Raw genomic sequence first — 25,717 nt, 5'->3', positions numbered from 1 at the left:
GGCAGCTCGACGCCACGCTGCAGCTCAGGAGGCGATAAACGCTGCATCTCAGTATGATCCCAGCTACACCTATGGGTATCCGCCAGGCCATCCCTAGCAATGAACCAACTTAGGCCAAAAGCCTAAGCTTGGGGGAGTACGTATTTCCCACCGACATTACATTTATGTTCACACACACTCATTGCTAGATGTCGGTTCTCATACTTTTTCACTGTAATATCCATGCTAGTTTACTTTCTTTTTCTTGCTTTCTTCTTGTGTGTTTGTTAAACCTTAAGAAAAACCAAAAAAATTAGAGTAATTTTTAGTTAGTTTACTTTTCTTGCTGTAGTAGTAATAACTAAAAGAAAACCCAAAAAGATTTTTCGTTCTTCTTTTGCTTGTTGGGAGCTTTCCCGTGTAAATAGTTTTATTTCTTTTCTTTTCTTTGGGGGTCGATAGGAGAAGACCATAATTAAATTGTTGAAGTGGCTCTTATATGCATTATTGTTGATTTAACCAAGAGCCCGTATTACCTTGTCTTCTCCTGTTTATTGAATGCTCACAGATTCCAGCTTAGTCCAATGCACGTGCACTCTTATTATTATTCACTTCGTTTGGTCGTGCAAGTGAAAGGCAATTATGATGATATATGATGGACTGACTGAGATGAGAAAAGCTAGTATGAACTCGACCTCTCTTGTTTTTGTAAATATGATGAGTTAATCGTTCCTGATTCAGCTTATTATGAATAAACATGTTTGCAATGACAATTAGAGATCATAGTTTCTCGTGCCATGCTTGATTAGCTATGAGTTATAATGGTTTACCTTGCGTGCCAACATGCTATTAAAATGGTTGTGATGTGGTATGATGGGGTGGTATCCTCCTTTGGATGATTTAAGTGACTTGACTTGGCATATGTTCACACATGTAGTTGAAACAAATCAACATAGCCTTCACGATATTTATGTTCATGGTGGATTATATCCTACTCTAGCTTGCACTCAATGTTCATTAATTTTAATGCATGTTCATGACTGTTGTCGCTCTCTACTTGGTCGCTTCCCAGTCTTTTGCTAACTTTCACTTGTAATAAGCGGGAATACTGCTTGTGCATCCAATCCCTTAAACCCCAAAGTTATTCCATATGAGTCCACTATACCTTCCTATATGCGGTATCTACCTGCTGTTCCAAGTAAATTTGTATGTGCCAAACTCTAAACCTTCAAATAAACATTCTGTTTTGTATGCTCGAATAGCTCATGTATCAACTAGGGCTGCCCTTATCTTCCATGTTAGGCGGGTTATTCTCAAGAGGAGTGGACTCCACTCCTCATTCACGAGAAAATGGCTGGTAACTGGGATGCCCAGTCCCATGTTTATGCAAACTAAATCAAAATAATTGTAAACAAAACTGTTGGGGAACGTAGTAATTTCAAAAAAATTCCTACGCACACGCAAGATCATGGTGATGCATAGCAACGAGAGGGGAGAGCATTGTCTACGTACCCTCGTAGACCGAAGCGGAAGCATTGACGCAACGTCGAGGAAGTAGTCGTACGTCTTCCCGGTCCAACCGATCCAAGCACTGTTACTCCGGCACCTCCGAGTTCTTGACACACGTACAGTTCGATGACGCACCTGGGCTCCGATCCAACAAAGCTTCGGGGAGGAGTTTCGTTAGCACGACGGTGTGGTGATGATCTTGATGTTTAACCGTCGCAGGGCTTCGCCTAAGCACCACTACAATATGATCGAGGTGTAATATCGTGGAGGAGGGCACCGCACACGGCTAAGGAACGATCACGAAGATCAACTTGTGTCTCCTAGGGTGCCCCCCTGCCCCCGTATATAAAGGAGCCAAGGGGGGTGCGGCCGGCCCTAGTAGGAGGCGCGCAGGAGGAGTCCTACTCCTACCGGTAGTAGGACTTCCCTCCCTTTCCTTGTCCACGTAGGAGAGGGGGAAGGAAGGGAGAGAGGAGAGGAAGGAAAGGGGGGGCGCTGCCCCTCCCTCCTTGTCCAATTCGGACTAGGGGGCGAGGGGGCACGCGGCCTGCCCTGGCTGCCTTTCCTCTTCTCCACTTTAGGCCCATGAGGCCCATTAACCCCCCAGGGGGTTCCGGTAACCCCCCGGTTCTCCGGTTTTATCCGAAACTTCCCCGGAACACTTCCGGTGTCCGGTATAGCCGTCCAATATATCAATCTTTATGTCTCGACCATTTCGAGACTCCTCGTCATGTCCGTGATCACATCCGGGACTCCGAACAACCTTCGGTACATCAAAATACATAAACTCATAATGAAACTGTCATCGTAACTTTAAGCGTGCGGACCCTACGGTTCGAGAACAATGTAGACATGACTGAGACACGTCTCCGGTCAATAACCAACAGCGGGACCTAGATGCCCATATTGGCTCCTACATATTCTACGAAGATCTTTATCGGTCAGACCGCATAACAACATACGTTGTTCCCTTTGTCATCGGTGTGTTACTTGCCCGAGATTCGATCGTCGGTATCCAATACCTAGTTCAATCTTGTCACCGGCAAGTCTCTTTACTCGTTCCGTAATACATCATCCCGCAACTAACTCATTTGTTGCAATGCTTGCAAGGTTTAAGTGATGTGCATTACCGAGAGGGCCCAGAGATACCTCTCCGACGATCGGAGTGACAAATCCTAATCTCGAAATACGTCAACCCAACATGTACCTTTGGAGACACCTGTAGAGCACCTTTATAATCACCCAGTTACGTTGTGACGTTTGGTAGCACACAAAGTGTTCCTCCGGCACACGGGGGAGTTGCATAATCTCATAGTCATAGGAACATGTATAAGTCATGAAGAAAGCAATAGCAACATACTAAACGATCGGGTGCTAAGCTAATGGAATGGGTCATGTCAATCAGATCATTCAACTAATGATGTGATCCCATTAATCAAATAACAACTCTTTGTTTATGGTTAGGAAACATAACCATCCTTTGATTACGAGCTTAGTCAAGTAGAGGCATACTAGTGACACTTGTTGTCTATGTATCACACATGTATATGTTTCCGGTTAATACAATTCTAGCAATGAATAATAAACATTATCACTGATATAAGGAAATAAATAATATCTTTTATTATTGCTCTCGGGCATATTTCCTTCAAAAAAACTCCCCCTGGGACTGTTGCTAGTTGGAGACACTTGTTGTTTCGAGCAAGTCATGGATTGATGCTTGTTGGTGGAGGGGGGGTATAAACTTTGCCATTCTGTTTGGGAACCGCCTATAATGTGTGTAGCATGGAAGATATCATCATCTCTTAGTTGTTATGTTGACAATGAAAGTATACAGCTCAAAATATTACTTATCACTATTTCAAAACCGAGCTCTGACACCTCTACAAATCCCTGCTTCCCTCTGCGAAGGGCCTATCTATTTACTTTTATGTTGAGTCATCACCCTCTTATTAAAAAGCACTACCTGGAGAGCGCAGCTGTCATTTGCATCCATTACTATTAATTTATATTGGGTATGACTATGATTGGATCTATTTTACCATGAATTACAATGTCTAGTCAGTCCTTGATCTTTAAAGGTTCTCTACATTTATGTTTTGCGGTCTCAGAAAGGGCTAGCGAGATACCATCTTTTTATATCATATCATGATTGTTTTGAGGAAGTGTTGTCACCCGAGATTTATTATTATCGCTCGCTAGTTGATTATGCCATTGATATGAGCAAACATGAGACCTAAGAGTTATTGCAAATGTGGTTAGTCATAATCTTTGCTGAAAACTTGAATGCTGGCTTTACATATTTACAACAACAAGAGCAAACAGAGTTTGTAAAAGTTTTTCTTTATCACTTTTAGTTTGTCAACTGAATTGCTTGAGGACAAGCAAAGGTTTAAGCTTGAGGGAGTTGATACGTCTCCGTCGTATCTACTTTTCCAAACACTTTCGCCCTTGATTTGGACTCTAACTTGCATGATTTGAATGGAACTAACCCGAACTGATGCTGTTTTCAGCAGACTTTCCATGGTGTTATTTATGTGCAGAAACAAAGGTTCTCGGAATGACCTGAAACTCCACGAAACGTCTATTTGGAAATAATAAAAAATCGTTGCAAAAGATGAAGACCAGGGGGCCCACACCCTGTCCACGAGGGTGGGGGCGCGCCCCCTACCTCGTGGGCCCCCTGGAGCTCCTCCAACGCCAACTCCAACTCTATATATTTGCTTTCGAGGAGGAAAAAATAAAGGAGAAGAAATCATCACGTTTTACGATACGGAGCCGCCGCCAAGCCCTAAAACCTCTCGGGAGGGCTGATCTGGAGTTCGTTCAAGGCTCCGGAGAGGGGGATTCGTCGCCGTCGTCATCATCAACCATCCTCCATCACCAATTTCATGATGCTCACCGCCGTGCATGAGTAATTCCATCGTAGGCTTGCTGGACGGTGATGGGTTGGATGAGATCTATCATGTAATCGAGTTAGTTTTGTTAGGGTTTGATCCCTAGTATCCACTATGTTCTGAGATTGATGTTGCTATGACTTTGCTATGCTTAATTCTTGTCACTAGGGCCCGAGTGCCATGATTTCAGATCTGAACCTATTATGTTTTCATGAATATATGTGTGTTCTTGATCCTATCTTGCAAGTCTATAGTCACCTACTATGTGTTATGATCCGGCAACCCCGAAGTGACAATAATCAGGACCACTCCCGGTGATGACCATAGTTTGAGGAGTTCATGTATTCACTATGTGCTAATGCTTTGTTCCGGTTCTCTATTAAAAGGAGGCCTTAATATCCCTTAGTTTCCATTAGGACCCCGCTGCCACGGGAGGGTAGGACAAAAGATGTCATGCAAGTTCTTTTCCATAAGCACGTATGACTATATTCGGAATACATGACTATATTACATTGATGAATTGGAGCTAGTTTTGTGTCACCCTATGTTATGATTGTTACATGATGAACCGCATCCGGCATAATTCTCCATCACCGATCCAATGTCTACGAGCTTTTCCTATATTGGTTCTTCGCTTATTTACTTTTCGGTTGCTACTGTTACAATCACTACAAAACACCAAAAATATTACTTTTGCTACCGTTACTTTTGTTACCGTTACCACTACTATCATATTACTTTGCTACTAAATACTTTGCTGCAGATATTAAGTTATCCAGGTGTGGTTGAATTGACAACTCAATTGCTAATACTTGAGAATATTCTTTGGCTCCCCTTGTGTCGAATCAATAAATTTGGGTTGAATACTCTACCCTCGAAAACTATTGCGACCCCCTATACTTTGTGGGTTATCACTGTTCTGCCGGGGACACTTCCCTCCGGGAGGGGGAAATCATCGCCTTCATCATCACCAATGCTCCTCTCATCGGAAGAGGGCAATCTCCATCAACCTCTTCACCAGCACCATCTCCTCTCAAACCCTAGTTCATCTCTTGTATCCAATTCTTGTCTCCAAGTACGGGATTGGTACCTGTGGGTTGCTAGTAGTGTTGATTACTCCTTGTAGTTGATGCTAGTTGGTTCATTTGGTGGAAGATCATATGTTCAGATCCTTTATGCATATTAATACTCCTCTGATTATGAACATGAATATGCTTTGTGAGTAGTTACGTTTGTTCCTGAGGAGATGGGAGAAGTCTTGCTATTAGTAGTCATGTGAATTTGGTATTCGTTCGATATTTTGATGAGATGTATGTTGTCTATCCTCTAGTGGTGTTATGTGAACGTCGACTACATAACACTTCACCATTATTTGGGCCTAGAGGAAGGCATTGGGAAGTAATAAGTAGATGATGGGTTGCTAGAGTGACAGAAGCTTAAACCCTAGTTTATGTGTTGCTTCGTAAGGGGCTGATTTGGATCCATATGTTTCATGGATGGTTAGGTTTACCTTAATACTTTTGTTGTAGTTGTGGATGCTTGAAATATAGGTTAATCATAAGTGGGATGCTTGTTCAAGTAAGAACAGCACCCAAGCATCGGTCCACCCACATATCAAATTATCAAAGTACCGAACGCGAATCAGATGAACGTGATGAAAACTAGCTTGACGATAATTCCTATGTGTCCTCGGGAGCGACTTTCTCTATATAAGAGTTTGTCCAGGCTTGTCCTTTGCTACAAAAAGGATTGGGCCACCTTGCTGCACTTTATTTACTTTTGTTACTTGTTGCTCGTTACAAATTATCCTATCACAAAACTATCTGTTACCTATTATTTCAGTGCTTTCAGAGAATACCTTGCTGAAAACTGCTTATCATTTCCTTCTGCTCCTCCTTGGGTTCGACACTCTTACTTATCGAAAGGACTACGATAGATCCCCTATACTTGTGGGTCATCACATCGCCGTCCTTAAGATTTGCGATTCTGGCGCATTGGCTTTTCCTAGGCCTGTCCAGCACCGCAAGATTAATGACCCTCCTCTTGAGCCTCGAGCGAAGGTCACGCTCCTCAAGAGAGAGGAGCCTCTCTTCTTGGATAGTGTCGAGGCGTAGAATTACCAAAAGGGCCGCATGGAGCTGGACCTTAGCCTTGGAGAAGAGGGACTTGCTCCACTCCATGAGGCAAACCGCGGTCTTCTTAAGCTTGTAATGCAAGACTTGGTAGGGCTCAATGTGGGCCACCCGCTCATTCCAAGCCTTGAGGACCACCTCATTGAATCCGGGCAAAGAAACCCAAAAGTTCTCGAATTTGAAAGATTGCGGCTTCCTGGGTCCTTTGTCATCTGCAAGCAGAAGAGGGCAATGGTCCGAGAGGGAAGACGACAAAGCATGGAGCACACGGGTGTTGAAAGTCATCTCCCAATCCGCATTGCAAAAAAAGGAGTCAAGCTTGCAGAGGGTCAGGTTGTCTCTCTCATTGCTCCAAGTGAAGCGTCTGTTCCGAAGATGGATCTCCTTGAGCTCACAAGATTGCAGTGCTACACGGAACTGGTTGATCCTACTCGTGTTCACATTTCTCTTTTTCTTGTCCCTAGCCCGGTAAATTTGGTTGAAGTCTTCAAGGGCAAGCCAAGCAACACCCGACACTGGCTTGAGGGCGGTTAATTCGGTGAAGAAGGCGTCTTTGCAAGCATGATCAGTGGGCCCATATACAGAGGTGAGCATGAAGCTGACATCAGACGCACGAATTGTAACCGTGGCCGAAAGGCAGTAAATCAAGGTTGAAACACCGGAGACATCGACGACATCATCGTCCCAAAGCAACAGGATCCCGCCTCTAGTCCCGATGGCTGGGCGTTGCGCAAAACCTTTCAGCCTGTTGCCACAAGGTATGCAGCCACGTACTTGTCCACACTCTCTAATTTTGTTTCTTGTAAACAGACCAGTTGACACGAGGAGGAAGCGATTGTGGCACTAACAGTTTCCCTCCTCTTCTGGCAATTTAGCCCACATACATTCCAGCTCAGTGTGTTTATTGGTTGTATCGACATGGAAAACCATGGTTTGCACTTTTGCTTGGCCATGGGCCAATTCCAGGGTATGCGCGCGTGAAGGACACAACTTGAGGAAAGAACACAGAACGCCACAACCAGCTTTGACAACACAGCGAAGCTCCTAACCGGAGACAGAACACAAGCATTGAGATACAACTCATGCAAATAAAAACAACATCGATAGGAGACCACTCGGGCCTTATACGTAGATGAATTAATATGACAACTATTGCAACACCCTAACTTGGAGGCTGGCTGATCAAACCAACTCCTCCTGAGCTACCCATGAAGGAAGGCTTTCCAATATGGAAGCTCATTTGCTAGCCAAACATGCTTTACATCTAAACTTGGGACGCAATCTGTTGCTCTTACATCCTCATGATTTCTCTGTTATACATGTAAACGTTGTTCTTGATCAATAAAGTAAAGCATGTTTCCCGTCTAAAAAACCCATAAGCAAGGGATAACTAATCAAGGGGTAACCCTTGCGGGAGCCCCGTGTGTTGCATGTTGAGCATTTTCTTAGTATTTTGTTTTTTCTGTACATATTTTTGTGTTTTAGATGGTTTTATGGTCGATCGACCACAATTCACGGCTGCACCGGCCACCGGCCACCGGCTCGCGACAGGCTGGCTATAGTTAGCGATCGACAACCAACGATCGGCGACGCGACGATGGCAACTCAGCGAGGCTGAGACGCGAGCCCGCAACCGGTGACTGCGACTCCGCGGGGCTGCGATGGTGAACAGATGACAAGATTAAATAAATATATAATGAAAGTATTTTTGTCGTCCGGACATATTAGATTAGATAAAAGCATCTACAGCTGGACTTTGCAAATCCAGTCTCTCAAACGCCCGCGGAGGTGACCGGTAGCGTCCGCGGACAATGACCGATCACGCCTCAAATTAGCTACTATGTATCTGAGTCTCTCATATTTTAATGCCTAAATAAATACAGAGCATGCAAAAAAAATACTATATACTACGTACTACCCTAGCTAATCTTCATCATCGGAGATGTCCACGACATCAGTACCAGGCGCCGGCTGGACGGGCGCGTAGGAAGGCTCTAGCTCGTCCTCCCCCTACTCCACCTCATCCATCTAGGCGAGCATCTCCGCCTCCTCTACGGCCTGCTGCTCATCCATCTCCTACCGACAACAGCGTCCGGCCTCCGCAGCCGACTCCGAGCAGAAAGAACCGAGGATGGCCTATTGCTCCGCCTGCAGATCTGCGTTGCTAGTGTCCCCCACACCCTCCTCCTCCTCTTCGTCCTCCTGCTCCTCCTCCTCCAGATCCACTATATCTGGAGGCAACCCCGCGGCGATCCGGGCTTCACGCCTTGCCCGGATCCACTCCGGCGTTAGAAATGGGTGGCTTCTCACCCGGCAGCGTAGCGGTATGGCTACTAGGCGGAGGGGAGTGAAATATGTGGATGGTAGGGTTTCTGTGCCAGCGGCGGCGGATAGGCGGAAGAAACTGTGGATGGTAGGGTTTCGGTGCCGGCGATCACCTTAAATACACTACGTGGCCCGCTGGAGCGGCACCAGGCGGTGATATCGGTGGGACGGAGGAGACGAGCTTCCGACCGCCTGGTTTCGAGCGATTCTGCATGGGACCCCGCCATCAGTCCGACGTGGCGGGCGGGCCCGGGCGCCTCTATATCTGCCCCATATATGGGCCGGATATGAGGGGTGCCGGTCAGCCTGGGCGTTTGAGGTGCCCATTTGGGTCATATTTTCGTGACCGGTCATTGACCGGGTGGGCCGCCCGGGCGTTTGAGACCGGTTTGAGGCGCCCGGCTGTACATGCTCTAACTACACTATATACACATAGGTACATTCTTCAGTACAATGCTTCCTCCCATTTTGCATTTAGTTATGCTAATGATATTGCATGCTTTCATTGTTGAAAGACTAAGAGATGACTTTCTTCTTGTGATTTTGTTCTACACGTTAGCAAGACCGATTTGTGCACAAGATGTCCAGCTATTGGCTTGATGACTTGGTGGTGTGCTAGAGAGGGAGATATTTAAAGGAATTGATCTTGCTGAAAACAAGAGAGAAATTCGAAACTCTTAATGAAAGTAAAGCTTGGTTGTGGGTATGTATTCTTTCTACTTATCTTCACTTGCATAATGAGTACTAGTTATAAACTCGTGATTTATCTATAGTTTTATGTTTTACGGTTCATCTTCATGTCCATCTAGTTAATATAGGTGATAAATTGGTGACCGCTCATCCATGTAATCTTCATCAAGTGAGGTATTTCAAGTGCTGATACTTGACTTTCGGATTTCAGAAATATTTGTTGAACACCAAGTAATATATATGCACATATATACGCCAAGGAATATATATACATATACATATACATATACATATAATACACACACACACCCATGTAGAATATGCAAATTACATTGAAAAAAGAGGTGTTTGATTGTCTCGTCATAAGTACAAAAACTGCACTTCTTATTTCCTTGCCAATTATGACAGGTGAGATTGTCTTTGATTAGCACAACTTTCAATGAAATTTTGGACATCCAAATTTTCTTGTTACTATTCACTGAAACCTCTGAATGCGTGAGCGCTCGCTAGACAGAGTCGACTGTGTTCTGCCGACGGCGCCCGAAAAGTTGATCGATCGAAGCAAGTATAGCTACCTAGTAGTGGTTCACCTACGGAAGTACGCGGCTAGACGTGCGTCTAGGTTCATGAATCTGAGGAACACAAGGCGCGCAAATCAACGAACAGGTGGGTGAGCAGAGCAGGATACACACATGAACAGGTGGAATATTTTGGTCGGCACTACACGGCCTGCCTTTCTGGTGTCTTGACGACATGATAAGGTGTCAAGGGAGGATGGCTTATGCACATGGCCTATGTCCACATTATTACAACAAGAACTTTTCGAAACTAAGGCAAGGTTATTACAAGTATTAATAATCTTAACAGAACCTGCGCACCGAAACAAGGTGCATTGCGACACTCCGTACGTGCCCACTGAAGTCTGATGATGTTGCTTTTTTCATTTCGACAAATCAGTCATGGGGCAGCACTCCGTTCTGCTGCTGCTGCTCCTATGGCTTTGGTGTACTCCACTTTGATCTTCTTCAATCTCACGACTACATTGCTCATGGTTATTCTCTGGTCAAGCGAGTCGCTGGAGCAGAGTAGGCCCAGCTCAAACATCGGCACAAGAAAGCCTTCCAAGCTGACAGTGAAAGAAGAGTCATGTATTAGCTGGTCATCCACGACATGGACAACCTCCCTAGGAAACGCCTCCAGCACCCACCGCCTGAGACTACGATCTCCAACAAAAAAGTCATCCATGGGTCTCTTTCCAGTCAAGACTTCAAGGAACATGATTCCATAGCTGAATACATCGCTCTTTCTCGAAGCTTTTCCAAGGGACCCATACTCTGCTCATGGAATGAATTCATAAACAAAACGGAAATTAAATTATGACAAATGACACACAACTACTTAACGCTTACATTAAGTATAGCATTTACATACCTGGTGCCATGTAGCCAACTGTGCCAGGCATGCTCGCATAAATCACAGAGCTATCATCACCAAGTAACATCCTTGCGATGCCAAAGTCTGCAACATGTGCTGTCATGTCATCATTGCACAACACATTGCTTGGCTTCAAGTCACAGTGCAAGACCACCTCATGATGCTCATGGTGTAGATACTCCATTGCCATGGACACATCGATCATGATGTCCAACCTCTCTAGAACCCCAAGTTCCTTGTGGCTCCAGAGGAGTGAAGGAGCGTCTCTAAGCTACCATTGCACATGTATGGCAGCACCAGTGCTCTGAAATCAAGGTTCGAGCAGGTGTTGAGGATCCTTATCAGATTGCGGTGCCGCGCCATGCGTAGCACACCATGCTCGGCATCGAAGCTTCTAATGGCTTGTTCCAAATGCATGTCAAGAACTTTTATTGCAACCACCACACCATTGCTTAGTTGGCCCTTAAAATCTTTTCCAATGCTTCCAGATCCCAACAAGTTGCTGTCGCTAAAATTTTCAGTGGCATGAACGAGGTCATGGTAGGAAACCAACTGACGGCCGATCCTGTCAACCATACCTGTAGAAACTGCCATCCCTTGTTGCTTCTTGATTTTCTTTCGGATTATTACATATATGCATGAAGATACAACTCCAGTTACTACGATGATAGTAGGGAGCAAAATTTTCAACATGTGGTCTTTTGTTCTTTGGGTAGTGTTACTTGGACACTGTGAAAATCCTAAAGCTGAAGCACCACATAGGCCCGAGTTCCCCATCAAGGATTGTAGACTGATGTTTGAGAAGACATCTCCTTCTGGTATGCGGCCTTGTAGCTTATTGAAAGAGAGGTTCAAACTAGTTAGGTAGGTAAAATTGGTAAGGTACTCTGGGATGGTACCAGATAGATCATTATGGGATAGGTCCAAAGTTTCCATGCTTTCTAGCTTGTCAAAAGAACGATGAATCGAATTATTAGAAGAATTGTGTGATACGTTCAGGTAGGCTATCATTTGGAGTTGTCCAATTGAATCCGGGAGGCTACCAACCAAACGATTGGTAGAGATATCCATGAAGTTAATTTGTTTCAGATATCCTATATCAAGCGGTAATGTGCCGTTGAAAAGGTTTTGAGAAAGATCAAGCTGGAGAAGACTAAAAAGATGAAATAAACTTGGCGGTATTGTGGATGATAACCGGTTATCGGCTAATTCCAGGTATACCAACTTGCTGAGGTTACTAATGCCATCTGGTATGCAACCAGTGAATTCATTATCATTGAGGAACAAAAATTCTAGATTTTTTAGCAATGTAATCGGAGATGGGATGGTGCCTAGCAAGTTATTTTCATAAAGGTCAAGCTCTTGTAGATTCTCCATTTTCATGATGGATTGTGGAATTACACTATGTAGTTTGTTTTCTGAAAGATCTAGCACAATGAGACTGGTTAAATTTGAAATCGTAGGTGGAATTTCACCGACTAAGTTTATTCCCGATGCATTGAAATATTGCAGCTGGCCTGATAAATTTCCTACATATTTAGGGAGGTTACAACTAGTGAAATTATTTGATGCGATGCTAAGATATTGGAGCCTTCTAAAATTAGTGAACATGGACAAGAAGTTGAGATCTCCTTGTAGGCTGTTTTGTGCAATATCGATATGCACCAAAGAGTGCATGTTTCCAATTGTTGAAGGTACCGATCCAACCAACATATTAAATGCTAATCCCAGGTATGCTAATTTCGATAGGTTACCGAGAGAAGCTGGAATAGATCCCGTTAGTTGATTATCATGTAGACTCAAACCCGAGAGTTGACCTAGCTGTCCAAATTCTACTGGAATGCCTCCGGTTAGATTGCATTTACCGAGGTCTAGGGACATTAGCAAAGTGAGGTTGCCAAGTACAACAGGGATTGTGCCGACAAGGCCATTTTGACTCAAGGAAAGGAATATGAGATTAGTCAGCTTGCCTAGCCATGTTGGCACAACACCCCCAAATGAATTAGTGTCTAGTGAAATAACTTGGAGGTACCGACAAGATACAAACCCTAATGGAATCTGACCTGTGAAATAGTTTTCAGCGATGGCAATTACTTCCAGCATCGGGAGACTAAAACTTTTATTGCTAGGGATAGGACCAGTTAGGTTTAGGTTGGCAACAAAAGACATGGTATGTAGCTTAGACATGTTGAAGATTGCCTGGGGCACTGGGCCAGCAAGATGATTGACTTGTAGGTTAAGGAACTCCAGCATAGGCAAGGAGCCAATGCAAGATGGTATTGGTCCTGTCAAGCTGTTGTTGCCTATGTCCAAATGACTTAACAAATGAGTATTGTTGAATAAATTAGTTGGTATTGAGCCAGTGAGGCGATTCGCATAGAGATTTATTTTGCCAACATTGTGTAGGTTATGCAGCTACGCTGGAATTGTGCCCGAGAGATTGTTAAGACGTAAGGAAAGAACTTGAAGGCTTGTCATGTTTCCTATGCTAGGAGGGATGCTACCTGACAAGGCATTGTAGCCAAGATATAGAAATTTTAGGCGGTGCAATCTTCCCAGGTCGTCAGGAATTGAGCTGGTGAGGTTGGTGTTGTTGAGATTTAGGATAGAGGGGAAGGAGAGGTTACCAATGTGAGGAGCGAGCGATCCATAGAGTGGTACGCCTGGCAGCTCAATAGCAGTGACTCGCTGCCTGCGCTGACTGCACGAGACACCGACCCAGTGGCAGAACGATGCACCACTTGTCCAGTTGCTAGAAAGGACACCATCAGGGTCGGAGAAGCTGGCTTTGAAAGCCAGCAACGCTGCGAGATCAGTGTCACTGCCGTTGCCATGGTTCCTCGTTGCTGGAGAAGAAGCCGAGATGGCATGTGGCAGTACTAGCAGGAGCAGTACTAGAACGACAGAAATGTGGGCAGATGAGGATGGAGTGGCCATTGAGCTAACAAGTGAGGGATGGGACAACATGGAGAGCTAGCAGCACGTTTATATAGGCTTTCTACAGAGTGCAGACTAGATATCTCAAAATAGCGCTTTATCTCTGTCACAATCCGCAGGATGAATTTCTCGCGTTAGTGGAGAATCATCGATGATATGCACGCACGGAAAATAATACAAAGGATATAGCTAGTATACATTGTGTGGCTTTGCAGGATGTGTTAGTGTAAGAAACTGGGTCTTTGTTTTCCTCCAAAGGATATAGTATATAATGTATGGCTTTTCTCTCAACCAATCATGCCTTGGTTCAGTGAGAAACGTTGCTTTTCTGGCATGTTCCAACTCCCAATTAACGGGTGGTGCTTTCAACGCCAACTCTTTGTGCGTTTAGTGCAAACCCACTACACTAATGGAATATCATTCTGTTTACCTTTCTCTTTTACTGCCTGCTTCGTACTTACATGCGGTTGATGGCCATAGACAACGTAGCACATGCGGTTGTCAAGGAAGACGGCGTTGATGGCCATCCAGAGCGAGTACACCGTGTGCTCCCGCGAGGGGGAAGGGCTAGCGTTTTTGGAAAAGGAGGCAATACTCCCGGCCTCTGCATCAATCGATGCATGCAGTCATCTTATTAATAATGAAATAACAAAGTCTTAGAGTCACTAGGAGCCCATAATTAAAGTGCCAAACGAAATAAAACAAAAGAAAAACGCCACATCAAGCGATACAGATCAAACTACGATACCTATACAGCTAGTCTATTATCAGCAAGCCATCCAAATCAGTTGAAGATAGCTCATGCTATCGTCTCCCAACGGTTGCACCTAGTAACCAAAAACTCTCTGGAGTCCACATGAGTGAGTAATAACCACATACGGATCCACGATGTAGCTCTGTAGATTACCTGCAAAAAGCTCATGAAGTTTGTCCCACTAAAAATCATATCATTTCTAGTATTCCATATCGCCCAAAGTAGTGCACATATCCCTATCCGAATATGTTTCGGTGTATGTATGTCCACTCCATTGAGCCATGTGCCAAATAACGTGTTTATGCTCGTTGGGGAATGTATGTTGAAAGCTATATGAATTGAGCACCATAATAATTTTGCAAGTGAGCACTCGAGAAAGAGGTGCTTAATCGTTTCATTGTGATCACAAGAACACCATCTGGAGTTACCGATGTAGCTTCTTTTAAGCAAATTATCTTTGGTCAAAATGACTCCTTTGTGAGCAAACAATATGAAAATCTTAATTCAAAGTGGAACTTTGATTTTTCATGTGTAAAGACCTAGACAATGGCCCTGAATCAATTAAGTCCAGATACATAGATTTCATTGAAAAGATCCCGTTCATAGCTAACTTCCAGTGAATCGTATCCTCGTGGTCCAATAGTTGAACTTCCATCAACCTGCGGACAAGGTGCAACCACGCATTCCACCAATCCCCTACTAGGGATCGCCTAAATTGGATGTTAAGCGGTACCGAATTTAATACGGTGGCGACAAAGTCATCCTTTCGTTGCATAATACTCCCTCCATCCGGAAAAAGTTGTCTCCATGGCGTTTTTGCAGAAAATCCCTTCCCAAACTCCCGACACAACCCGCACTCCTCGTCTTCTCCAATCGACACACCCCGCCACTCCGACACGGCGCATCGACGCCGGAGCTCCCCTGCTCAGCTTCGCCGTGCTGCTCCCCTGCTCTCCCGCGCGTCCTCCTCCGCCACCGGGGATGCCTGCGCCACCGCTCCCTCCTGCCTCGCGCAGCTCCCCTGGCCCCCTTGCCTGCCTCCCAAATCTCCCCTCTTTCACCTCCAAAGTCGTTTCTTCTTCCTCCCGCTGCGTCTTCTGCTTGCGCGCGGCGGCGACACCTCCTCCTCGTTGCCCCCGACGCCGGAGGAGGCACGGGGCAAACAGCAGTGTCTCGCGCTGCACTTGCGCCACCTCGGGTGCGCGTGGGCCTATGCGCCGGTCGCCGCCTCGGCCGTGCGCCAATCCGCAAAGGAGGAGGAAGGGGATTCCGTTCGCCGCCAAGGCGTACTGGGTATGCTCCTCGAGTCCCCGCTCTTCAGGCCCCTCCTCACCTCCCTCATCAAGAAGCAGAACAACATGACGCAGGTCCTCTCCTCCCTTGTCAGGATCCAAGAAAGCTCATCGGCGGCCAGGCAAAGAGAAACCAGAGCAGGGGCCTCTATAATCAAGGCCAAAATCTCATCAGCATCCACATCGTAGTTGCCGTCGACGATCAATGCTTTTAGTGAGGAGGAGGAGATCTTGACATTGCCGGTGGTCAAGAAGTAACAGTTTTCCGGTTGCACCTCCTCCAGAACAGGGCAGCGGGAATTGATGTGGCTCGCAAGATCATTCAGGTTGAGATCGTCAAGGTTGGAAAGACGCAAGATTTTCAGCCGGCAAGGCCATGATGATGTACCAATATCTTGGAGGATGGTGCTGCGGACCAAATCCCAATCCCAACGCCCCCAAGTTGCGTGCAGCCGGAAGTCTTCCAGGAGCGTCGATGTCAAGGCACGGCACGGCGCGCCAGAGGTTCCTCCACCTCGTGGACAGGACGCACGCCTGCACCATCTGCAGGGCCTTGAGGCGCGACAGGATGGCGTGCAGGAGTTCGTCCGGCAGCGCGCTCAGACGGTCGTCGGCATGGCGCGTACGCTTCGGCACTGGCCTTAGTATTTCCGTTGGTGTCGTCAGCCAGCTCGCAGGGTAGGAGAAGATAGCTGGTCGAGATTAATCTGCTGATTGCAGCGGCGGCGCCGCCATGTGCAAGGAGAGGGAATTGGGGATCTGATATATGTCTATCGCTTTTTTTTCCTTCCATTTTACCTATTGCTGGGTAGGCATGTTGCGGGCAGGTATTAGTAGATACTCCTTTCGTTTCAAATATAGTGTTTTCTCTATTTTCGTTCTTCAACTTTGACCGTAAATTTAATCAATAAGACCGACTGCGGCGGGAACAAAAGTTATACCAGTGAATTCGTATTCAAAAGAAGTTTTCAATTATATAATACTTTCTTCCAACGCAATCGGTTTCGTTGATTAAATTTATGATTAAAGTTGGACCTTGAAAAGTGCGGGCACACTATATTTTGAAATTGAGGGAGTAGCATTGTATGACACGTGCTAGGCAAACTTACATTATTTATTCATTTATTATTTATTTTTGACACGAAGACAGGATGGTTCACAAGGCAAGGCCATAGGAGAGGCACACGCCTCGTATTTATATCTATAAATGTGCCCTTATTATTAAAAAATGCTACACTTACGCAAATCTGTCACGGGCTGATCTTACGGACCCCTTGCTCGCCAACCCCCCTCCCGATTTTCACCGCTGGGCCCTGTCCTTCCTAATCTTCTCCAACCATATTTTGACACATGAGTCCGTAACATCTGTCCTGTAGAAATATGTCCATAAGTCTAGCATTGTTGCCTTGTTATTACATATCTAAATGACTTAATCAAGCATAAAACACAAAAAAAGGAAAAATAAAACACCCACACGAATCTCTGCATAAGATCAATTATATAGAATTTAGATGTGCAATACTTATGACGCATCTCGATGTGCTTTAGTAAAACTGATCTAGATGCGCCCTTGTTATTACACATCTAAATAACTTAGCGCAAAACAGAAAAAAAAAACACCCACATGAATCTCAGCGCAATACTTATGAACACACGCCTCGTATTTTGGTAGGACTAAATTGACTGATCAATTCCACCGAGCTCCTACAATGGCCAACCTCCCGTCCCCGACGACGGTGTACGAGGCAAGGCTCATTGAGATCCCGGGCTACTCCAAGCTGTGGCAAATGACCCCCGCCTCACTGTCGACACGTTGCTCTTCCGCGGCCAATTTTGGCAAGTCAAGATGTTGCCCTGGGATTTCGTCAAGGGTATACCCGACTTTGTGTCTGTCTTTGTCTTTACTCGTGGCATGGAACACTCTCTGATCCAGGCGCCAGCATCACCATACATATCCTGGACGAATCCTGGTCCTGGGAGCGCACCGCCTTCCACGAGGTGTGCCAAGTCACCGTCGACAACGGACTTGCGGGCATGAGGGTCATGAGGAGCGAGTTGGAGGCGGCATCTTGTGTCCACAATGCCATCATCCCTATGAGGTGCACTCTCATGTTCTTCGACGCGAAGAAGTACAAGAAGCAGCAGCGGGCAGCAGCTAGGGCAGAGTGGTGGCGACGGATTAGAAGCAGCTTATCCAAGAATATTATACTTCTAAGGAGCAACTCCAACCATAGATCAACAAGCTCGAAGTCCAAACCTAACAAGGTGCAGAGAGCTGTCATTGTGGAGCAGCCGAGAACAAGGTCCAGAGATCTTATGTGATCACCGCTAGCTGGCTGTCGCTGATGAGGGCATATCAGCTGATCAGTGTCCCTGGCTACTCTAAATTGTCGGGGATGCCTCTTACCTCCTCGGTGACTCTCCAGAAGTTTCGCTTCCTTGGTCACAACTGATCCGTCAAGGTCTACCCCGACTGGTTCAGCGAAGGGTGTGCCTAGACTTAACCAAATTTTAGTCAAGTGACATAATATATAAAAAAAACTTATTTTTGCACATATCTTCACCTAAGATCTCATGAATATAGCATCAATTAAGACTCGTTAAGTCTCAGCCGACTGAGATTTAGCAATCCCGTTCAACGAAATGTCAGCCGACTTTTTCACCTTGTATATAATTCTTTCATAAAGTTGGTCAAACATAAAATGTTTAACTTATGAAAAAACTAATATGCACTGTGTTTTAGAATGGAGAGTGTACTGCAATACAAGAACTTGACGTCAGCCCATCTAAAAGGATTCTTCTCATCAATTAATAAATACTAGAAGGGTTGAGCGTGCTTTGCTGCGCCGCCGGTGTTGTTGAGTTTCTTTAAAAAAAAATACCCACTCTGTTTTAAAATATAAGGTATATTACTTTTTTTGAAAAGTAAAACCTTTTAAGTTTGATCAACTTTCTAGCGAACTATATGAAAATCGATAATATCCAAATCGATTAGATTCGTCATGAAATGAATTCCCTACTTTTTTTGTTCAATATTGTGGATGTCGGTATTTTTTGCTCTGAACTTGGTCAAATTTAAAGATATTTGACTTCTCAAAAAATAAGACCCCTTATGTTTTGGAACTGATGAAATATCCAGTTTGACGGGTGGGGAAGATGATGGAGTGTGTTTATTTTTATTTATAATGCGGTGATTTGATGGGCCCTTCATTGTGTAGTTTTGTGTTATCTACTAACCAATGTATATTTATGTGTGAAAATTTCGGCGTCGGTAACTGCATGTACTAGTATCATATGGTGGTGCTCTTTTTCTAGATGATGGGTGGGTCCGCGGGGATGATATGTTTTGATAGACCAGTTGTTGCTGTTTGATTTGAAAAATCGTTAGTCCGGTCAAAATTGTAACCAAATTTAAAATTGAATACCTCAATTGAAAAAAAAGAGCTTCAAAATTAGGGAACATAGGAAATTAAAAGTATTGAATGGGGAAGCTCTTTGAGAAATTGTTGACTAGGTCAAAATTGGGTGACCAAGTTCTAAATTGAAGAACTCAATTAATTTTGAGGCCATGAAAATTAGAATGTATAGTGTATAGTACTCTCTCCGTCCCAAAATTCTTGTCTTAAATTTATCTAAATACAGATGTATCAAGTCATGTTTTAGTATTAGATACATCCGTATCTAGACGAATCTAAGACAAGAATTTTGAAACGAAGGAAGTATAAAAAAATTGAATGGGAGAGCTTTGAGAAATTATTGACCCGTTCAAAATCAGGTGACCGAATTACAATTGAAGACCTCAATTGAACGTAAGTAACCTCTTTAAAACTAGGGAGCATAGTGTTATAGAGGATATAGACACGCTCTTACATGCCGATCGCATGCATGGCATCGGCAAAGCACCGCTGGAAATGCTGCATGCCGCCCGCAGGAAACGTTAGTCCCACCTCGACACCACCATCGCCGTTGCGTGCATCTGCCACCGGCATCGCGCCAGGCATCGCTCCAGACACCGCCACCACCTTTGCCGGCCTTCCGAACCCAAAGTCGACCTGATACACGCGGAACCTCGGCGACCCCACCACGAACATCATGCCGGCCTTTGCGGCCTCCATCACCCTCTTGCCGCATCCGTCCCACCTCTCCTGCGACCCCTCACCCACCACTTCCTCGAGCGCGTTCGCGATCGCCGTGAATGCCCGGAAGAGGCCTCCCGTGCCGGATGCCGTGAGCTGGTCGTGGCACGCGACGGCAATGGCCGGGATGCTGCAGTTCCCAAAGTATGTGGCGGGGAGGGGCGGCTTCAACCGCGCCCGGTGATCCACGGAGAAGAGGAAGTGGGTTGTTTTTGCTTGGCTTTGTTCCTGTTCCTGTTTGGCTCGGTAGTAGCAGGACCAGATGAAGCTGTAGGCGGCGAGCGTCGACGAGCATCTCCGCGGCGGCGCACCGTGCCTCGTCGCCTCTCCGGCGAGCGCGTCCTTGATGGCAGTTAGGATTTCTTGAGACAGCGTGAAGGTGGCGACGAGCTGGTCGTCGGGGACAGAGGACACGCTGGTGGTCACGAACTCGATCTCGTTGCCGCCGCTGGGCATTCCTTGGCAGTAGATGTGGTAGAGGCCCCTGGGGTCAGCGACGAGCGTATGGTCCAACACGGGTGGCGGCGGCATTTCGACAGCACCGTTGCAGAGGGCGGCCCAGGTGTGCAGGAGGTGGGTGGAGCTGGCGTCGTCACCGGCGGTGTGGTGCATAGTTACGCCGAGCGCGAGGCCCCGCCCACCGAGCAGCACTGTGGCCTGCAGGGCGAGCACGGCGCGGCCCTTGGGAAGCGACGGCACGAGAGGCGCGAGCATGGCGACCTGCACGGGGCCATCGCTGGTGAGATCGTCGATGTCGGCGTCATACTCGGCGACGGTGAAGGAGACGCCATCGCCCGGCTGATAGAAGAGCTCGTAGCGGTTGGTGTCGGGGGCGAGACAGACATGGCCGGCGAGCGGGTAGAAGAGGTTGAGCGCCTTGGAGAGGGATGCCCTGAGGTCGGAGATTAGCTGCTGGACACTGGCGTGGTGGTGGTGGTGGTCCTGGAGACGGTAGAGGAAGAGGCGCTGGACGGGCGGCCCGCGGAGCCATTTGACGTCGAAGAAGGTGAGCGGGAGGGAGTGCGGCGGGAGGTCGTCGTCGGATGGCGTGACAAGGGCGGTGTGCAGGACCCGGAGATTGCTATCGGCACCCATGTTGTTGGATGGATATGATGGATGTGCATCGTATATTCGTAATCACTATTCCTATATATAGTGAATAGTGATAGTGCATGTTATACACTGTAGGTGCAGGAGGCAGGTGGGTAGGTAGCAGCGTGGCACCTCCAGTATGTCATGGAGGGAAGCACGTGATGGGTAGGTAGGAGTACGTAGCAGCGTGTCACCAGCTTGTTCTGCTTAATTAGACATTTTGTTAATCTGTGTTGATCCGTATGTGGTCGCTATTCACTCTGACAGAGGCCAGGGAGCGTTTAGTTACTGGGTCTACCCGATAGAAGATGGTAGCACGGGATATTTTTAACCGGTTTGAATGGCGGTCATGTAATAGCATAGACATTTAGTGTTCCTACCTTTTTATGCCAGGCGGTTGTGGCTTTTCTACTATTGTTTAGCTCTTTGTGAGCCTTTTTTTTCTTCCTTGTTCGAGACTTGGAGACTTATGTTGAACCTTTAGCTTTTTAATAATATTAGACGTATGCATCGTTCTGATGCAGAGGCTGGGCTATCCCTCTTTTCGAAAAAAAGCATTTTCTTAATGATACTTGCTTTTGGAGGCACAGCTCCATCGAGGCCTCAATTTGCAATTTCCAAACATATTTCTATGTTTCAAAAAAAATCTAAAAAACACATATAATGTACATACGAGTAATTTTTTTGGACGAAATATGTTGAAATGACGGCTGTGAAAAAAAACTGGGGCTCTTTAGCACATGATACTATTCATTCTCAAAGTCCATGAATTTATTTATTTTTGTACATGTTACATTTCAATGTACTTCATCTTGAATCTTTACACACATATATAATTCATCCTTGTATACGTATTTGTTTTCAGAATGTTTTTAACCAGGAAGTTTGAATTTTGAATTTTTATAAAATTTCAGGCTCCATGGAGCCCGGTCACCAAAACACCCCACTCTTTTGTTAATTCTTTCTCTCAGCTTTTGAAGCAGTTTCCTATACAGGAAAAAAAACCGAAGCAAACAAGCTTTTTTTATGTCCGCCACTGCTAGCCCACTATAATACAAACAAACATTAACATACACGATTAACCGTCAGCTTTACTTTTCTTAACTAGATGATCAGGCTCGCTTTGCTGCGCCCAGGAACACAAACATCTCGCATATGGCTGATCAACTTCATAACGTTATGTCAAAAAAAAATTGTAACCTAAGTTGTAGCAACATTGCCCTTATTCTGGAGCTTCTTCGTGTAAACTCTAGCTCTCTGACCTATAGGATGTAAACCTATAATCTTCTGGCACGCTAATAAGATGGATCACAAAGAAATGTGCACAGGACACATTTACTATATCACACAGAAGTTTCAATGAAATTTCCGAAATTTCGCATATTTCGGTGGGGTCGGGAATATTTGTGACCCCGAAAATGTCGAGCCAGATTCGAACTAATTTCAAATTAGGTTAAAATTCATTAAAATTAGGTTAAAACTCTTCACTGAAAAGGTCCCTTGATCCATGCATGCAACAACTACTGTTTTTGTTACTAGTGTAACAACTGCTATTACCTTTTTCTTAGTGGTAGAATATTGCTATATTTGTAGGAAAAAGGTAGTTGACCAGTAATTCAAAATAAATGCAATGCTACATATGCATATAGCAGTTGATAAACTATTATGATGCTGTATATGTAGTGCTGGCTCAAAATTGACATCACACTTCATAAGCCACTGAAACCAATGTTCCAAAAGCTAACATAGAAAGCAAAACCTTTCGAACAAAGAGCTCCCTCGATTTCTCTGTTTTTGGAACAGAGAAGTGATAAGCATGGGCCGATCATGTAAGAAATCAATTTGTATATGTCACGAAAGCACATTTTCTATGACATCACTGACATATGAGAATGTAGTATTCCCTTTTCAACTTCTTCCATATTTAGCAGTGATGTTATGTTGATCTATGTTGACTTCGAAAATGCATCACTGAATGCTACTGTACTAAATGTTCATCGATGCAGAATTTTAAACTCACTGAATGTTTATCAAAATTGAATTCTTCCTTTCATGAGAAAAAAAAAGCCAAGTATACCATTGCACCCGCCCCCTGCCCGTTTATATCTATTTAAGTGTTTATTTGACCCACTCTTTTGTACTTCCATTGTTAGTTTTCCATAACCGATTATAAAGTAACCACATCATATCACGATTTATCAACCATAAACTGAGCCTAAAAGAATACAACGAAGACACAAAATTTTGCGTGCATTTTATTGCCAATTTTTGAATGAATGATGTAATATTATTTATGTTTACTATATATGACGAAAACTATTACACGGCATTAACAATTTCGAGTACACTTCAATTTTTTTCTACACATTCATGTTCCCAAAAATGCAAGTATAACTATTAATAATGCTAGCCTGTGCAAATACACGGGTTGCCAGCTAGTTATTCCTAATAGAGCAATAAATCACAATCTATTTTGTAATATGCAAATACATATATAATAATTTAAGGACTGTGATATTTGGCACACGTGTGCCATATAAGCAAAACTGTCACACCTCTATTTCTTTCATTTTAAAGTACCATACGATCCCTCGTTCTTTGACCTCGCCTCTTCCCAAATGACCCCGCAGGCTCGCCTGAGAAACCTACTTCTCCCGTACATCTCGGGCGCTCACCCCCGAGAAAATTGTCACTTCTTCACGTCTACCACATGATTTCTCCTCAGGATAAAGTTACCATAATATTTGTATGCAAGTTATCAGGCCTATGTTGCATAACTTACCGTGCTATTTACATAGAACGTATCAGGTACTATGCTTCAACAACTACACCCTTTCAAAATTACCACTGTGTTTTGTACACAAGTTATAAGGTCTTCTATGTGTAAAATACCGTGGTACTTACACATAAGTTATCAGGGTATATGTACATCAACCTCCCCCCGGTCAAAGTTACCATGGGGGATTGTACATGAGTTACCAGGTCTACGGTTCGTATATTATCATGGTATTTGCACCTAAAAACCTAGGTGTGTTTCGGTAGCTTTTTCCATAGGTCAAAAATTACCATGATGTTTTTGCGTAACTTATCACGCCTATAGCACGTGTGCCCCTCATGACACTAAACATTATGTGACTTTTCCGTGGCACGCAATGTGTTCTGTTCATTCAAGAGGCCCACGCGCGAGGCGAGTGTATGTTTTTAACAACTTATATATTTTTCTTTGGTAGAAAAGTTACCATCATGTTTATATTGCAATTTATCGGTTATGCGGTGCTTATATTATCATGTTATTTACACAAAAATTATTGGGGATGTTTTGAATAACTTTTTCCCAGGGCAAAAAGTTAGCATGGTGATTCTAGGTAACCTATCAAGCCCCCCTCCCCCCCCCCCCCCCCCCCCCCCCCCCCCCCCCCCGCACGGGTCAAAAACTTATCATGGTGTTTAGTTATTGCAGTGCATATGTTTTCGTAATATTTACACATAAAAATGCCAGGGGAGGGAGGTATACTACCGTGCTATTTACACAGAAGATACCGGAGTATCTTTTCAAAAAATCCCTACGGTTAAAGTTACTATGGTGCTTCTACCTCAGTTATCAGATGTGTGCTGTGTATATTACCATCTATTTACACATAAATTATCAGGTATCTTTTCACATTTGTTTTCCCCTATGGTTAAAGTTATCACGATGTTTGTATCTAAATTATCAGGTCTATGGCGTGAATGTTATTGTGCTATTTACAGAAATTACCAAGGGGCAGGTTCAAAAAATTTATTCCCAATGATCAAAGTTACCACGATGCTTGAAACAAAAAGTTTTTTAGTGCTAACATATTAAAGGCAAAAACATGTCAAAAACTGTATCTCCCTTAGAATGTTCAACAACGAGTGTGATAGGTGAGGTGGTTAGCTCCCTTTGTTAATTACCGAGATCAAATCCTAGTCTAAGCATTATTTTTGCTGAAAATCGAGAAGGCATGTGGGGCCATAAATGACGATTACGAAAATTAGGAAGGCACAGTGGGTGTGCCCGATAAAATCGGGGAGGACGTGCGGGAAAGGAAAAAAATCGAAGAAGGACGTGAGGAAAAGGAAAGAAATCGGGAGGTCGTGCGAAAAAGGAAGGAAATCGGGAGAGAATTGATGGCGTTGGATGCGTGTGACAGTTTCGCAATCTGCCACACGATTGCCATATACATATTTCGATAATTTAAATCACAAAAACTAAATAAACAATTTTGGAACTACAAATATATGCGCGGACCACTCTGCGTTGCTAGATCCCTCCGACGAAAACGAGTAGGTACATGGCCGTCGAAACGAGCGGACCAGAGAGCACACATACTACACAACAAACGTAGGAGACGTTGGATCGATTCGACGGCCAGATGAGAACCCAACCAACCGTCACGTGCTTCGCCCCATGAGCTACTCTGCCACGCTGCATGCTACCTACCTAACCCATGCACCGACAGTACGTATAACATGTACAGTACTAGTATAACATGTACAGTATAGCATGTACAGTAGGCAC

At 44.7% G+C, this 25,717-nt stretch overlaps 1 protein-coding gene and 1 pseudogene across 1 annotated transcript; both read right to left on the bottom strand.

Annotated features, from left to right (window-relative positions):
* Positions 1-10,217: 10,217 nt before the first annotated feature.
* On the bottom strand, positions 10,218-13,914 carry LOC125550101 (annotated as a pseudogene).
* Positions 13,915-19,693: 5,779 nt separating this feature from the next.
* LOC125550100 (phenolic glucoside malonyltransferase 2-like) lies at positions 19,694-21,202 on the bottom strand. The gene has a single exon (XM_048713012.1). The coding sequence runs from the start codon at positions 21,178-21,180 to the stop codon at positions 19,816-19,818; it is 1,365 nt and encodes a 454-aa protein (XP_048568969.1). The 5' UTR covers positions 21,181-21,202; the 3' UTR covers positions 19,694-19,815.
* Positions 21,203-25,717: the final 4,515 nt, after the last annotated feature.

Source organism: Triticum urartu, chromosome 4, assembly GCF_003073215.2.
Source record: "Triticum urartu cultivar G1812 chromosome 4, Tu2.1, whole genome shotgun sequence".
NCBI lineage: Eukaryota > Viridiplantae > Streptophyta > Magnoliopsida > Poales > Poaceae > Triticum > Triticum urartu.
Note: the sequence above shows the minus strand (reverse complement) of the source record. Positions and strands in the feature narration are given on the sequence as shown.